The sequence below is a fragment of the Macrobrachium rosenbergii genome, chromosome 50 (assembly GCF_040412425.1).
Source record: "Macrobrachium rosenbergii isolate ZJJX-2024 chromosome 50, ASM4041242v1, whole genome shotgun sequence".
In the NCBI taxonomy this organism is placed as follows: Eukaryota; Metazoa; Arthropoda; class Malacostraca; order Decapoda; family Palaemonidae; genus Macrobrachium; species Macrobrachium rosenbergii.
This window is the reverse complement of record NC_089790.1, coordinates 19,197,376-19,214,910: the sequence shown is the minus strand read 5'-3', so window position 1 is coordinate 19,214,910 and position 17,535 is coordinate 19,197,376. Positions and strand designations below refer to the sequence as shown.

At 36.1% G+C, this 17,535-nt stretch overlaps 1 protein-coding gene across 1 annotated transcript; it reads left to right on the top strand.

Annotated features, from left to right (window-relative positions):
• Window positions 1–1,057: 1,057 nt before the first annotated feature.
• On the top strand, window positions 1,058–17,490 carry LOC136832709 (protein mono-ADP-ribosyltransferase PARP3-like). The gene is made up of 13 exons (XM_067094164.1): window positions 1,058–1,146; window positions 5,429–5,499; window positions 6,698–6,836; window positions 7,639–7,770; window positions 7,928–8,081; window positions 8,506–8,679; window positions 9,719–9,816; window positions 10,917–11,087; window positions 11,383–11,472; window positions 12,905–12,996; window positions 13,436–13,605; window positions 15,730–15,894; window positions 16,159–17,490. The coding sequence occupies exons 2-13, from the start codon at window positions 5,429–5,431 to the stop codon at window positions 16,329–16,331; spliced, it is 1,629 nt and encodes a 542-aa protein (XP_066950265.1). The 5' UTR covers window positions 1,058–1,146; the 3' UTR covers window positions 16,332–17,490.
• The last annotated feature ends 45 nt before the right edge of the window (window positions 17,491–17,535 follow it).

Below are 17,535 nucleotides of genomic sequence, written 5' to 3'. Positions count from 1 at the left end.
GCCAGTCAATGTAGGTATTATTTAAAGGCCAAGAAGGAGTCTTGAAAGTAGGTTTCTTTTCCAAAGCTTGAACAAGATCAGAGCGTTAAAGGGTATGCAAGATAAGCGGGTAATTCATACCAAAATCTGTCTGCGCTCGGTATTTGGGAGACCACTTCACTCACGTAAAAATTATTCTCCCGATTTTCATAAAATTCTTTGCACCACGCTACTCCATACGGCTTCAAGAACTTACAGAAGATGAAATTCCAGACTTTGGATCAATTGTAAAATTTCCTTTTGAATGACGATTTTGAGACCCAAATGATTGAAGACTTCGAGGATAAATATGGACATGTGGCAACCTACTACATTTCCATATCTCCACATTTTGCATCCTTTCAGTCAGTCCTTCTGACGCCCCAAATGAGATGCAGATTATTCATCTCAGCGACTTTAAAATTATTCCTTTAATTTCCATGCAACTTCATTGATCCATTGACATAAAGATGTCCTGGCCCAGCAATCCATTCTACACATTCCTGCACATATAATTTGACCTGATCCATATAACATATTATGTGTCCATAGCCTGACGCTATTAGAATTTAATGATCGTCGCATTCACATTGTATAGAACAATAATATAGACATAGTAGGTCAGCAACTTAGAAAGAAATTCCTCACTGGGAAAATTGACAATATTGACTAGTCTCTTTAGTCTCATACAAGATTTTGCAAACAAATTCCTCAATGGGAAAACTGACAATATTGACTAGTCTCCTTAGTCTCATACAAGATTTTGCAGGTTGACGCGGGTTAACACTAGCAGTTGTTATGGTAACGCAGCACTTGAGTAGCCAACGCTTAATATAAATTTTCATTTTATCAAGCCAACTTTGCTTTATTTCCTTTTCCCACCTTAATCTGAGTACAAATGAATTCAAGTGGTTTCATCTGAAACATTCTCCCATACGAGCTAATCAACGTTAAATGGGTTAACAATAGAAGTGGTAATAATTCGTACCGAGAAACAGCACTAATGTTGCGACCCCGAGTTGTATTAGGCAGTCAGTTGCCATACTACCACTGTTAAGGAAACATATATCTGTAGTCGACGAACTTCCTTGTCAACAAAACGCATTCTTGTCTGTTTATCTTACCAGGGTGAGTCGAATATTACACGTTGATTGGAGTTATCCAAGATTTCATATCAGATGTAATTTCACGCTTCCATTTGTTTATTGTTGCTGTCACGGCGTGGAAAGACCGTCAAGGACTTCAGGGTACTGGGCGGAACCGCAGTGCTCGTCAGACATACTATATACATTGCATCATGTTCAAAGGGAATATCAGTGATAGCCATCGATATGCGAATTGCTTGATGCATTGCTTTCTGACGTTATACCATGGCCCCGTAACTGAGAATAATTTGAAAGCCTTTTTCTCACTGTCTAGGGTTTCAGTTTTATTTTTTTTATGGAGAGGAGAACTTGGAATTTCCTTCAAAGATTACAGTATGTAAGACTATTGCAAGTTTTCCATGAAAAGTTCCATTAATATTTTATATATATATATATATATATATATATATATATATATATATATATATATATATATATATATATATATATTCTTCGGCAAAATGACTTGGCATTCTCAACACCTTAACAGGACAGTTGGTGAAGACAAACGACCAAAATATCTTCACGAACGGAACTTCCTTCACGGGACCCGTTCAGCTGGAGGAATTAACCAATCACTGGTTTAATGTCCTATACCAGCGGAAGAAAATATTTTTTGAAAAATGTACATTAGACTTAGGACCTGAAATTTTTATCTAACTTCGAGTTGGCTCATTCTAACGCTGCTGGTTTGATACATATTGCAGGCTCATCTTTTATTAAGATAATTACTTTCTGCCTTCAACTGATTAGCATAGGAATGTTCAAATAATCTATAATTGTTAACAGTGTAATATATATGGAGAGTTTGGCTTTGGCAAATTCGTAAATTTAAACCTCCAATAGTTTTTTCCTGTTAAAAAATCGGCAAGTGATGAAAACTTGGAAAACGATAAGGCGAGATAAGCCATTACCACTCAGTAAGGAGTGTCTTCATTCTTTACCCCATTGTTATTTTTTTTTACCTGTGGTTGTTGTTATTGCAATGGCATTTTCTTTGAGGCTAACAAATATATGTACTTGTGACAGTTGATAGAGCTCTGAAGGTATTAGCCAGTGGGTGCATAGGTCTGTCTTATCTTCTAGTATCCTGTCAGTTTTGGCATAATCTTTCGAGCTTTACGCTTCCTACCGGCACGTATATGAATATGATGGAAGCGGGAATATCTCGTCAAAAACCTTCAAACTTGGTCTGTGACGCTCGTGCATGGCTGCATGCACTTGCAGACCAGGTAGCAGCAGGGTTTATAGAGCAACAGGTTGAGCTTGAGCTGCCTTTGTTGTAGTTATTGGGAAACAGAGGGAGAGAGAGAAGCATTTTTTGTAGCCATGAAATTCGTAGTTATGAAAATAACTTACATCCACAACCAAGTCAGCCCAAGCTCAACCTGTTAACGGCTGTTGCCCATGCACTATCGTCATAGGCCAAGTTTGAAGGTTTGGACGTAATGTTTCCTTTTCCATCATATTCATATATGTGTCAGTAAGAGGTGTAAAGCTAGGAAGCTTACGCGAAAAGGGATTTTCCCATTGGATAATGTCAAAACCGGAAATACTATAGACTTATGCGCACACCGGCTCATGACTCAGTGTTCCTTTTATTGAATTAGACCTATCAGTTGCTGACACAAGTACACACATATATGTTAGCCTCAGAGAAAATGTCGTTGCAATAACAAAAAGCACAGGTAAAATAAAAAAAAAAACGATTGGGTAAGGAATGAATACTCTTCATTGAGTGATAATGGCTTATCTCGCCTTATCGTTTTCCATGGTTTTCAACTTGTCGATTTCTAACAGAAAAAAACTATTTTGTGATTAATTCCGTGTATTAGCCAAACACTCCATATATATTACATTGTTAACAATTATAAATTATTTCAATATTCCTATGCTAATCAATTAAAGATCGCATTAAATTGTCTTGATGTGAGTTGAGTCTGCAGTTATAAGTACAGCAGTGTATGTATGTATGTATGTATGTATGTATGTATGTATGTATGTATGTATGTATGTATATATATATATATATATATATATATATATATATATATATATATATATATATATATATATATATATATATATATATATATATATGATCCGTAATCTTTTCATATGTTCCCCACTGACTTATTTAGAAGGGCCATATTCCCAATAGTCTTTTGCATACACCCTGCTACTTTCCTTTTTCACTTATTCTGTGACTTGCCTGCCTAGTTTCATATCCAACCGCCATCCCAGTTGCTTCAAAATCTTAGTCTCATCTTTCACACGTGTGTTTAGGGCAAGCCTGTACTTGGTTCATTTTTTCCTATGTACTATGCTCTTACTTTCTTCTGAAAAGATTATTTGGTCTTCATTATATTTACAGCAACAGTTCCATCTGTTTTCCTTCCAACTTCTATTTACAATTATCTTAACCTTTTCTTCAACCAGAATTGATCAAATTATATAATCTCCAGCCACCCCTCGTCTCCTCATTAACATGCATCACTTGGTCATCCATCTACTCTGCACTAAAACATGATCAAGCAAATGTTTTCTCACCATTTAATCTTGGCACTTACCTTTGTGTTTCAGTCACCTAGCATGATCACCGTCTCTTGGTCTCCAAACAAAGCTAAGAAAAGGCCCATTACGTCCACAAGAAAAGTGTTGTCCACTCAACATTTTTTTCATGCTGCTCTTACACCCCGTTGCCATCCTGACAAATGTGTGTGTGTGTTCTCCCCAAGATTTTCGAACTTTCCATTTTGATACTGGAATGAATGTGGTCTAATAAAAACCTGCCAATTCCTTGTATAATGCTAAGGTGTTGTGACCTTGGATTTTATTTTTACTTAAACTTTTACTGCATATTTCGGTTCTTTTTTTTTCATCTCCTTTCAAAGGAGAACCCCAAATCTTGCTCATTTTATACTTGTGTATGCTTGTGCTTCGATTTCTCTGCCTATACACACCATTGATTTTCACTTAAGAGCCAACTTGTTATGAATGGAGGGCTACCCCGAGTAGAAACAGCGCCAATATTCACTTTCTTCCAATGTAAGAGTGGCAAATCGCCGCTCCTTTCTTGTGTTTCGTTCTTCATACATAAATTAACCACGTCATATATGTTACTTGTTGATATTTCAGATTCTTTGTGTAACTCATTGTAAGCATCATTGTACGGCCTGTCTGCCGATATGCTGTATATACCTGCCTTTTACATGTTCTGTACCGCATTATGTATGTCTTTTTATGCCTGTTAACAAACACAACTTCTGTATGGACGCAGCGGGGGGCCTCAGGTCGCCCGCTACCTTTCCGTCCGCTTTATTATAAACACCTGTCGAGAGTAATAAAGGATCGGCCTTTCACTTCTGACATCTTTTGAACCTCACACCAACCTTACTTTTCACCCTCTCCTAACAATTGATTCTTAGTGCAGCTGCGGCGTTTTCCTCCTGCCATATCTCTCAAACCTTCATACTGTTTCCCTTTCAGTGCTGAATGATCGCATAGGTCCCAGGGCTTGGCCTTAGGCCTAAATTCTATATTCTGTTCTATTACCGTGGCCTGTATGTTGCAAATGCTAATGTTTTATATCCTGCCGCAGAACATAAGTGAATAATTTTTATTCATTGTAATAAATAAACGTGATTAATTGAATAATAACATATATTAATTGCTTATGTGCAATTAGAAGAGTTTGCATATTGAATACTATTTTGCATCCGTAACATCTTGTTGTGTTGCAAAACCGGTATTGTCAACTTACCACTTTACAGAAGCCGCTTAAGTGTGACTGAAACAGCTCACTCGACTTTTTGCTGAATTTTACTTTTTGATTTAACTGTTATCAAGAAAAAAATAGGGTCTCGGTATAATATTGATGAAAAATCTGGCAACAGTGATAGTATATTTTATTTCGAAGCCACACGGAACTAGAGAATGCCGATACAGTAGAGGAAACAATAAGCAGTAGGTGCCGCGTGCATGAAATCAATAGTAGCGATTTTCATAAATAGTCGATGGTAGCGAGCTAAGCAAATGCATTTTGGTTTCATGGCGACGGGAATTACACGTTGTAGGAATGTTTTAATCCGCCTTGTCACTAGGGTTAGAATCGCCGGGCGTAAGGCAGGCAGGAAGTCTTGAGTATTGCATCACGTTGAGCAAGAGACCCTCAGCCTTTTCATCTCATATTTCAGTTTTCATTACGATTTTTTGTTTTGTTTTATACGCAGAATGAATAAAGATTTCCTTTATTTTCTTTTCAGATGGCTCGTGGAAAGGCTGCTGCCAGAAAACCCAAAACAAAGAAGCATAAGGCCGAGGACGATACCTCTAGGTGGGTGGTGTTTGCAACTGGGTCTAATTCTCAGGCAAACGACTTTAGATCTGTAAACAATTTTTGATGGAGAGAGAGAGAGAGAGAGAGAGAGAGAGAGAGAGAGAGAGAGAGAGAGAGAGAGAGAGAGAGAGAGAGAGAAGCACTTCTGTTGGACTTGGATTATCTTGACTACCTTATCGATTTGTAGGGGCAGGATGGGGGTTAATTCTCTATAAGAAAGCTTGGAATTCTTCCAAGTTTTAGCTGCCTTCCACAAACGCAGACCTTTTGTTGTTCACCGCAATAACTAACTATGTGGCCTTCCTTCATTATGGTAATTAGAAAGCAAACATATATGGGTACACAATTCATCTTCCTCCCTTTATTAAACTGAGAATATGACCACAAAGTAAACATGATTGAATTGGAAGTGAGGTGAAGGTGAAGAGGCAAGTAATGCCATGACGTCATCACCGGCGGGAGGGCAGGGATTCGGAAGAGAATACTGTAGTACGTTGTGTATTTTCTGTATATTTATGCTATGGTATCTTATATAGTCTTTGATAACCCTTCAGAAAGACTGGCAAAATTTGTTTAAATAGTGACGCCAGCTCTGAATTCAGTTGCTCATAGGAATGGTGATATGTAGCCCCGAGTAATACTGAAAATTGTTCCGATAATAGAAATTTACACACACACACACACACACACACACACACACACACACACACACACACACACACACACACACACACACACACACACACACACACATATATATATATATATATATATAATATATATATATATATATATATATATATATATATATATATATATATATATATATATATAAAATTTTGTGTGTGTACTACTGAATCATGAAGATATGGAACTCAGTGAATGTGGATAAATAAAGGCAAATACCACAAAGGAAAAAGTGAAACAACATATTGGTTGCTAGGCCTTCCAGCTTACTGTCCTTTAATTAGTAGACTCATAGAAATATAATATGTGTGTTTGTGTGTGTGTGTGTGTGTATGTATGTATGTATAATAATATAATTAATATTAAATGCCTGAGAGTTGATTAGTACAGGTTAATGCCTTAGAGCCAGAAAGTAAGTCAGTTTTCTAAAAGGAAAATGTTGATAGAAGAATATAACCCTCCATTAATTTCTCGCATGAGTGTTTTAAATAAGACCTTGATATTTCAGTGAGCCTCCAGCAAAACTGAAGCGCGAAGACAGTGACAACTCCAAAATCAGGAAGGCCATTTCTGAAGCCAGCAAGAACACTGAAACTAAAGCTAAAAAGTATAAAGTGGACACGGTGCTTATGGGATCCATTGCAAAAGTAAGTATGTCGCTTGCAAAAATGTTTTTGTATTTCATTGTATTTCTATTTCAGTTGTTTTTTCATGAACGAGATTTCTTGATTTTCATCCATAAGGTAGTCAATGGAGGGCGGGGGAGGTAGTGCCGACAGTGCACCTCACTTGGTGCACCGTCGGCATTACTTCAGAGTCTTTGCACCATACTTTCGGCCCCTGGCTGCATCCCCATTCATTCCTTTTACTGTACCACCATTTGTATTATCTTCCTTCCATCTTACTTTCCACCTCTCCAAACAATTGTTTCAACGTTATTTTAAACGCTGAATAACCGCATAGGTCCCAGCGCTTGGCCTTTGGCCTATATTTTATATTCTAGTTCCAGATAGGGGTACAAGAGCAATGTTACTTGATTATTCTCAATTTGGATGAAATTATCTCCATGCTAGAAATTGTTCTTTTCCCCATTCAGCCACAGACTGCGTTATATCATCATCCACAAAATTGATTATTTAATCATGATTAGATTATTGTTTTCCATACCACTTTATGCCAAGCTGCCTGCAGCATTAGCAAGACAGATTTCTGCACTGGGCTTTCTATGGCCCGTGACTTCTTTGTAACGAATTTCATTCCAGATGCAGGTTTTGGACATAAAACCTAATCTGGCTGATTTTCACACTATAAACCCATGTTTTCTTAAAATCCAGTGCAGTGTAAAAATTGTCATTCATTATGCAGAAATATAGCACTGCAGTGCACAGTATGTTGTTATTGATGTTGATCTGCCATATTTCTTAATCTTATTTTTTTTTTCTAATTCAGGGAGAGATCTATGAAGACTACACATGTATGCTAAACCAAACAAACATTGGGCACAACAACAACAAATTCTACATCATACAGGTCGTCAAGGATGGAAAGAAATTCATATGTTTTACCCGCTGGGGACGTGTGGTAAGTTGTACCTTCCTTGTACAGTTCTCAGATTTTAGTTACAATATTTTGTTTGACAAATTCATCACTTTGGTCATATATGAAGTACTTTTTAAATATGTATTTAATGGACACTTGTATCATGGTTGTTTTATTGATTCAATGTCTAAACATAAAGGGTGAAACTGGGCAGAACAGCATAGATTACCAAGATAACGCAGAAGCCGCAATCAAGGCGTTCAAGAAAAAATTCAAGGACAAGACCAAGAACGACTGGGATAGCAGGACAGATTTCACTCCTCATACGGGGAAATACACCTTGATAGAAATTGGTAAGGGCATGTTTGTTTGTTAGCGTGAATGACTTTTCTTTTTGCCCGTATGTGTTTGGTTTTTTCAGGCACTATAGTACTCATAAATATACATACAGTACCAAGTACATGTGCCATTGAAGACTACCAGAAATCGATTAGTGTACTGTATATTCATTGTGGTTTTTTGCAAATTACTTTTTAAGGATTATACTGTAGATAATGCAAGTGTGATAATACCCATTTATCAGAAAAATGGATCAAGATGGAATTCATAAATTTAATATAGTTTTTTATTGCCTTGGGGAATAAGGATTTTTTTATTTTATGCAGTTACAGTGAGAATCATTCTAGAAAATAGTTTCACCCCACTTCGATTGCAGTTGAAAACTTCCAGAGTGGGTGTAACACAAACTGTTGTTATTCAAATCTGCTTTCTCTGTAGATGAAGATGGTGATGATATCGAAGAGGATGACACAGACGTCGTCGATTCAGGTGTGAAGAGAGAACTAGTTGTATCACAAGATGGCTGTCATTTACCCTACAGGACACAAATCATGATTAAATTGTTGTTCTCGGATGACATGTTTATAAGCCAAATGTCTTCTATGAAGTTAGGTGAGTAATGCAGCACTGCATATCATTCAAGTGTATTTAGGTGTTAGCCTCATGAAGCTTCTGCAAAGGGACTATGTTGGATATCTTAAACATAAAGTGATTACAGGTTTACAATTTAATATGTCCTGTCTTATTGTTTACCAGAGGTGTATAAAGTGAATACAGGATATTTGTGTCTGATTAAGTTAGGTTTTCCTATAAATATATATTGCATTGAGTGTTTACTTTTGTAGAAACAGCAGTCTTCAAGTTTGAAAAGGATAAGCTATGGTACTCGCAAGATTTAAGAGTAGAAATAATTCTACCTGGAAAGTAATGTAATTAATACAGACATTTTGGAAGTTTTTACCTGAATCTCGTCATTAATGAGGTTCTTTGGTATTTTATTTTCAAACATCATGAAAAGCAGTAACAGCGTATGAGTTTAGAAGTCTCAGATTATTAAAATTTTTCTTTGAAACGTCTCGTTTGTTAAAAATACCCATTCATCATGGAATAGCTTTACACTGTGTGGAACTCTTCCAGGTGCATAAGGCAAAATGTTTAGTAAGAGAAAAATCGTCAGTGCATGCCAAGCCAACCCCCTTATCCTATTCAGCTGAGTGTCATCATCGTGTTAGGTTGTTCTGGTTCTTCACCAGACTTCCAGCATCTTTGCAGTTTTGTATCGTTGTCACATAGAGCACGTTGTGTATTTTATTTGCTGTTACAAGTGATTCTCATACCCAAAACTAACAGCCTTCACACAGCCAGTATTGTTACTGTGAGTGGCCTACTGTCCTTGCTACTTACCATGTAGTCACTCCAGTATTTGGGAATCAGGTCATTTCATTGGAGTAGTCTCTTTGCATAGACATCTAAGCATGCACAGTGAAATTTTCTTTTCTTGAACATTTTGCTTTTTGTGCCCAGACGTGTTTTGCAAGGTGCAAAGGAATTTGATGACAAATGGGACTGTATAAAAACTCTGCTTCATCTTAAAAACTTAGTTTTCATCAGTACATATATTTCTCCTTGTATAGTTTCTTCTCATTTACAGATGTAAAGAAAATGCCCCTTGGTAAATTAAGCAAGACACAAATTAACAAAGGCCTTGAAACATTACTGGATATTGAAGAGGCCATTAAAAACAATAAGGTAAGGTTAGAATTTCAGAAGTAGTAGAATTAAAGAAGATACATCCCCCCCACTTTAGAGTGGCCAGCCCTTTGAGTTAATGTTAACTCCGTGGTCTAGTTTAAATAACTAATGAAAATTATAATAATATAAAGTTTGGTGGTTTCAGTCCTGCCACAGGCTATTGTCTCTCAGTCGGACGTCAACTGGGTAACCTGAACCCCCCACCATGACGTCACTCTTGGCAGTAACCATCAAGCAGACAGTCTCACTATTCACCCCTTGACGGGAAGTGAATGCTGGTCCTGAGATTACGAGGCCAACATGTTACCAACTGTACTAGTAAAGAATCTGTAGTACAGTACAGTACTGCCATTTTTTCATTTACATCTATTATCTGGCAAGGTCATAGGTGATTTGCCTTAATCTTCATTTTTATTTTGAGAGGCAGATAGATAATGCACATGCACAATAGTATCTCGTAGGCCCTAGTTGACACCTCTGTTGTTCTCTTATTGTAAAGCCTTTGACAGTGGGTTGCAGGAAAGGAATCAGACACATCAAGTATGTTTTAAATTTTATTTTTAGAAAAATCACGTTAATGATGGATCCATAAATTACAATGCTAAATCTAAGTTTAAGTGGGGAAGGATTTGAGTTTTAAATCCCTTGGTTAATAAAGATAGTTTAGTAGACCTGACTGGCTTAAGATGTAAATTGTGGTGTGTGTGTGTGTGTGTGTGTGCTCCATAGAGGCTGTTTTCTTAAAGATCAAAGCACTTATAACAAGAATGAAATAGAAGGTCTGTGAATTGAATGATACTATAAAGATTGTGAATACCATAAGGAATCCATGTATTGTATAGGAATAAGAATTCCTTGTAAGGATAGTCAGTGGAATATTCATAAGGATCAAACTGTTTTGTTAGGTTAGCCAAGGATATCCTATCTTAGGTTTGCCTGTTTTATCCATACCAAGGCTAGCTTAACCTTGGGTTCAAGGGTTTTGTATTATTGTGACATTGGAGTGTTAAAGAGATCTTAACTGTTGATTACAGTATACGGTGCATATAATTTTTGAAGACTGATAGACCTTTTACTTAAAGTTTATATTTTTTCAGTCTCGTAAAGTGTTGATGGATTTGTCATCCAAGTTTTACACCTTAGTGCCTCATAATTTTGGTCGGATGATACCTCCAGTGTTGGAAGATGCTGCAGTTGTCAAAGAAAAGAAAGAAGTGATGTTAACTTTGAGTGATATTGAACTCACTCAGACACTACAGAAAGAAGAGGTAAGGATTATAGCCTATTTGTGGTTGAAAGTAATGCAGTAACAGTTTTGTAGGAAACAAGAATATTACAACTCCAGGAAGTAATTATGATGTTTGAAAAGTAATTCAGACTGCCCTTGAACTTCATAAGATTCTAGGCATGAGATCTCAAAATGGGTATCAGTTTTAATTCATGATGCCTGTGTAAGTGTGGGATATGATATACTCATAGTATAGTGTTGGGGAAAGGAAGAAGTAAATAAGATATTAAGGTAATAAATATATTTATGTATCAAATTTTTATTTGATATTTCAGGCCAATTCAAGTATTAACCCAATACTTGAGAAATACCAGATGCTGGACTGTGAACTTGAATATGTTAATAAGAATGATTCAGAGTTCAAGGTAAGCAATATTCTTGTCTTGTTACTATCATTCACTTTATTGAGAATAGAGTTGCTCAACAAAATGGACAAGTTGTTTGTTTTTGCTTCTGTTTTCTAATAGACATCTATAGAATATAATGTAGTTCAGTGTAGTTTTGGATAGTAGATTTCAATCGTGGAAGAGAGAAAATGTCTTAAGACATGACTATTCATGGCAGATGTGTTGTTAATACTGTACTACTAATATGCTGCTTTGTATTTGTTCAAGGTAAAAGTACCATTGACATACCAAATTGTATTTTCCACCCTTTAACTGTTTAGTGAGACCAAGCAGGGGTGGGTGGGGATTTTGATCCTCCACTCTGGAAGGCATGCTGCATTTAAGACAAATATGTGACCTCTAAGCTCTTCCTTGGACCATACCTTCTTACCCCCTATAACACTCGAGATGATGACCAAATGATCCTTGCTTAATTGGATATACCATCAGGTCACCTGAAAAATCTGCTTTAGCCCTGGTCAGTGGTCCCCGTCTCGCTCAAAAAGTTTCTGTACCTCTTGACCCTTAAGAAAGAGGGTGGAAAGAGGGAATGGAGTAGTGTATGATAATAGAAAGGAATATTGTAGCATAGAATGGAATAAAGATGGGAGAATTGGGGTAATTATGAGTTTCTGCAAAGTCAAGTCAATCACCAGCTAATTATTATTATTATTATTATTATTATTATTCTTATTATTATTATTATTATTATTATTATTATTATTATTATTATTATTATTATTATTAAAGATGAACCCTATTCATATGGAACAATCCCACAGGGGACATCGACTTGAAACTCAAGCTTCCAAAGAATATGGTGTTCATTTAAAACTAGTAACAGAAGGTAATAGCAAAATAGATTTGTTGGATTTGAGTAGAAACAAACTTGTCTCCTGAAGTTTTGGCACTATGCAGTGAATTGGAGCAGACCTGTGGGTTATGAGAATCATGTGGCAGTGTGATTATCTTCCCTTTCTGGAGACAAACCCTCCCTTGACCAATGGCATTCATTGCATCTCCCAAAAATGGAATTTAGTTGTCATCTGTAGGAGTTGCAACACTCAAATAAAAGAATAAGGAGATACAGGGAGTGTACTTGAGAACCAGTTAGAGAACGGTAATTTTTTGTCGTGAGAGCAGGAGATTCCAATCCCAGAGAGATTTATATGATGATGTTACTAAAGCTCAACATAGTAAGAACATTTCATTCATGCTAGGAGCTGAAGATTTTCTGCCCCAGCAGGCCTGGCAGTAAGTCAGGTTGTTGGGCATGTAGGCCATTGTATGGGGAAACTGTATTAGTAATGTTCTTTATTTTATTATTTTAAAGTGGTGTTTACATTATTAGTGTTCATTACCCTGGTAACAAAGTATGAACTATTGGTAACCACAAGTCGTCGTTTTTCAGATAATAGAAGAATATGCAAAAGCATGTCCAAATACCAGAAAGGGGCCATTACTTGATGTGTGGAGACTTGATCGTAAAGGAGAAAGGGACAGGTTAGTGCTGAACTGCTTCTTAGCAACTTGACTTTATCAGTGTATCAGACTCTTTGCTTGAAGATATTGACTTTGACTTCATGTAAAGTATGTGAATTCAACCTTATTTTAAGTTTTCTGGTCCAATTTGAATCAGTTGGACCTAATAGTATGGTTAAAAGAGAATATTACTGTATGAAAACGTGTACTAGTACAGTATGCTATCACTTTAGTATCTCTTAATACCTCATTACGTGTTTCCTTTTCCTTTATTAATTGTACATTATTACTGAACTTTCCTGAGTATCCAAGGTCAGCCCTATTTTTTGTGATAAAAGGAGTATGTACCATAATTGAAAGTTTCAAATAAGCAAGTATTGTAAGATGCAAATTTTTTGTTATACATTTTAGCAGAAAAATATTTCTTAATTTTATCATGACATTTTTTGTCCCTCGACAGGTTCAGTGCACATGAGGATATTAAGCACCGTAAATTGTTGTGGCATGGCACTAATGTTGCTGTGGTAGCAGCTATTTTGAAAGCTGGTCTAAGAATTATGCCCCACTCTGGCGGGCTGGTTGGTCGTGGCATCTATTTTGCATCTGAGCACGCAAAAAGCTCTTGGTATGGTAAGTGCTTTACTTCAGGTCCCTGAAATGGCAGATATTTGTGACAAACACCTGTGAAATCTCAAAAGGACTTTGGAAAGGAAGTAGTTGGATCCATGTTTATATAGAAACAGGTTGGGAGGTCGAGTAAATGGAAACCTCCTGATCATGAACACTAATCACATTCCCATGATGTCAGAAACATTACAGAGTTACTCATGGTCTGAGCTGGTTGTTTCTTGACAGTCACTTGTTTGATTCATGGTGGGTTTTATTAAGGAACACCACTAACAGTAGATCTGGATACTGCATGTATGGCAATTTAAAATGATGTCTGATGCACCAGTAAACTGTTTGGTCTGAGGTGTACTGGTTTTGGGGAATTTTATTGTAACGATGATAATAGTAGGATTGATAATAAAATTTTAGTGAATATGGGTAATATTGTGGAGTTTGGCTAGATAGAATTGCAGGTAGCTGACAGCCCTTGGGCAAATATTAGCCTACTAGATATCTCAACTTTGCATATAAAACTCCAATGCATATTTTGAGCTTTTTTTTTAAACGGGGCCCCATATATATACTATCAAATACAATAATATCTTCACAGGTTAGTTGGAGTTAAAATTTGTTTATATTCCACATTCTTGCTGCCACCCAGTATACCTGTTTGATGTTAAAAGTGGTAATTTTAGTTGAATTATTATGAAAATTCACATTCACTTAATTTCAATAAATGTAATCAATCATTGTCTCCACTTTTACTTTGCACCTACTTCCTTTTCTCTTTGTAAAAAGATTACAGGTTTGACTGTTATCAACTTTTCCATTTTCTGCATTTGGCATATACAGTATTTGGGTTCTAATATAGGTAATAAACTATCATTACTTCTGTTCTGTAAATCAGTACAAACACGTGAAAATGTTCTTACTTCATTTGTCCATGACATGTCCAAGTTAGCTCTCTCTCTCTCTCTCTCTCTCTCTCTCTCTCTCTCTCTCTCTCTCTCTCTCTCTCTCTCTCTCTCTCTCTCTCTCTCTCTCTCTCTCTCTCTCTCTCTCTCTCTCTCTTGCATCATTACTTTGCAGAAAGTTTTGAAAGGATGTTGTCAAGGCAGTCATTAACAGTACAATTTGAATAGTGCAAAGACCAGACACTGTGTATACAATTCATCCACACTACAGACTCCAAAAACTCATATTTTCAGTGATAACAGCTGTATGAAATAAGTTTTAATCCTATAACCTGATTAAATTTAACAGTAGAAAAACTGCTAGATATATGAGGCTCTTAGTGACTGTGTTGGTATAAGTGGGAGTGCATTTTCCAGATAATTCAACCACTATAGCCTAGCCTGTCTCTCTTGTTTTTTGTTTGTCCAGCAGCATATGGTACCTGTAATTGCATTCAGCCTGCCTGCACATACATCCTTTTTTGCTTGCTCTTACCTTAACTTCTGCCATCCAGTCTCTATCACCTGCTTGACAAGCTCATGCTTTTGCCAACCTCTGTATGCTGTTAATTGAACTCCAGCACTATTCTAGTGCCTTCCCTCGTGTACTGTCATCATAACCCTTGCATCAGTGCCAATTTTAGTTTATTCCTGCATTTACCAAGAACTAAGAACTAGTTTTCTCCCTGATCTTCTGCAGTCATCATGCCAGATGGGCACGCTTTGGCCTCCTTTTCCTTGTCTGTTACTAGTTCAACTTGTCACATTCATAGAAGCTAGTCTTTTACAGCCAGATCACTGAAATTTTAAACACCACACATGGTCATTGAGGGACTCATGTTTTCCACTTCACATAAGGATCCAAACAACTGATATCAAAGAACCTTTCACAACCCACTATGCTGTCCTTTCCTTGTCTTCCACTCTGGGACAGGACCACTTGCTTTGATGGAGGAGCTGAAATGAATTTGTCATGACGAATCCAAATCTCTTGAACCTGATGGGGTAGTTAATAGAACAAAGAAGAGTACAGTGTGGGTCAAAGCTTTGTGCACTTTATACAAGTTTATGGCCATGTAACATTTTCTTTAGAAATTATATACATGAATACTATTAAGAATGATGATTCTGTACCAAAAACCTTACATGCTAATGTACTACATGTATTTTTTTTGTGTGTTTGTGATTTCAGTTTGCCCTCATTATGGGTCATTTGAAGGCGAGGACACGGTAGGATTCATGTTTCTTGTTGAGGTTGCTTTAGGAAAAGAGCATAGCATAACTCAGTGTGATGGCAGTCTCACCAAGGCACCAAATGGCTATGACAGTATTGTAGCCCGAGGACAAAGTGAGCCAGGTAGAGTATGTCTTATTTTTTTCTGCATGAATTCTGATTTTGGAAAATAATTTGGAGGGCTTTTGTAATATTTTGAACAATGTTGCTCTTCTATATTTTACATTGACCAAACAGTTTATATTTTTATATATGCAAAGAAAGTTCCTCCCCCTATTTCTTTTATATTGTTAAGACTTTGGAAAGTGCTGCAAATTAGTTCTACTGTACTACATACATTGTACCAAAGCAAGAACCCCAAGAAATTTGAAAAAATTTTCTTTGCAGATCCAAAGAAAGATACAGTCATTGAATTAGAAGGAAAGAATGTTACTGTACCAATTGGGAAGCCTGTTCCTCAGAAGCAGTGGAAAAATAGTGGTTTTTCTCAGAGTGAATATCTCGTGTATAAAGAAAGTCAAGCACGCTTAAGGTACCTTTTGAAGTTTTCCTTTGCTTAGATTCACTTCATCTGGATACGTTTTTGTTATTGTAATTTGGGATTTGTCATTTGTTGTATATTTCATTAGTGATACTTTAAAATCTGATATACAGTACTTAGACTATTTTTGTTATAATGCCCAAAAAGAACATTTATTTACTGTATATTTTATTATAGGTTGATTAATCTGAAAACCATGTATTCACTGTTTTTGTATCTTGGATAGTAGGTTGAAAGCTTCACTACTGAATATTGAGAACTGCTTGTCTTTAGAAGAAGTTCTGTAAAATTTCAATGGATGTGAGCTTAGTGTTGGCAAATGTGTGTGTTTAATCAGGTAGTAATATGTAATCACTGGTTTTTTCCAAGCATTATTTTATATTCTTGGGGAATTGTGATGAAATTAACAAGTCTGAAATAGTAACAAATACCATTCTTCTCAGTGAGGATCTTTTTAACAGCCTCATACTCATCTAAAGTAATGCTCAGTACCATTTTTCTGCAAGAGTTTAACATCCCTCTAAGACAGAAATATATTACATACATAATGTTGATAGATTGATTTATTTATTTAGTTTTTTAAGTGAAGGTTATTAACTGTTTATTGATGACTACAACTACAGGAGTTTTGTTTTATGTAAAACAAATTGCTTTTTGTTCACATAGGTTACAGTATCTGAATTTTTTATATACAGTACAATATATTTAAGAATTAGCTTTAGAACAGTTGAAATTTTTTAAACCAAAGAGTTGTATGTATAAAATTTCAAGACAATTATTGTTTGTCTTATGTGGAAAAAAAAAGCAATGTTTTGCTCTTCAGCAGCAGTATAATGGGCTGTATCTTGCATTTAGAGGTTAGTCAGTCTCCACAGTGCTAAGGCAATTGATGTGGGATGTAACATTGACTGAAGACAAGACAAAATGTATTTTGAATAATTTACCATAGGGAAAAGTAACACTGAATATTTGAAACCACCCATCGGAAGTTCTTCATAAGGTACTGTATTTAATGAAGTGTATTATGTTGACAATCAGATAGTTTTAGTGTTTTTGGAACCTTTATCTTAATTGTTATTCTTTTGTATCTAAAAATATTCCAGATTACAACACTGTGAAGTGTATCACATTCTTTAAGTGTGTCATCACATCAAATTGTAATACACTAATAACTACAATACTTGTGTTCTTATTTGTCCAGAAAAAATAGTGTAAAATTTAAA

Bases quoted from the DNA above. Each gene is read 5' to 3' on its own strand.
- LOC136832709 (XM_067094164.1), top strand. From the start codon at position 5,429: ATGGCTCGTGGAAAGGCTGCTGCCAGAAAACCCAAAACAAAGAAGCAT. The intron at 11,088-11,382 runs GTAAGGATTATA...TTGATATTTCAG, and splicing joins AGACACTACAGAAAGAAGAG to GCCAATTCAAGTATTAACCC. The intron at 15,895-16,158 runs GTAGAGTATGTC...TTTTCTTTGCAG, and splicing joins CCGAGGACAAAGTGAGCCAG to ATCCAAAGAAAGATACAGTC.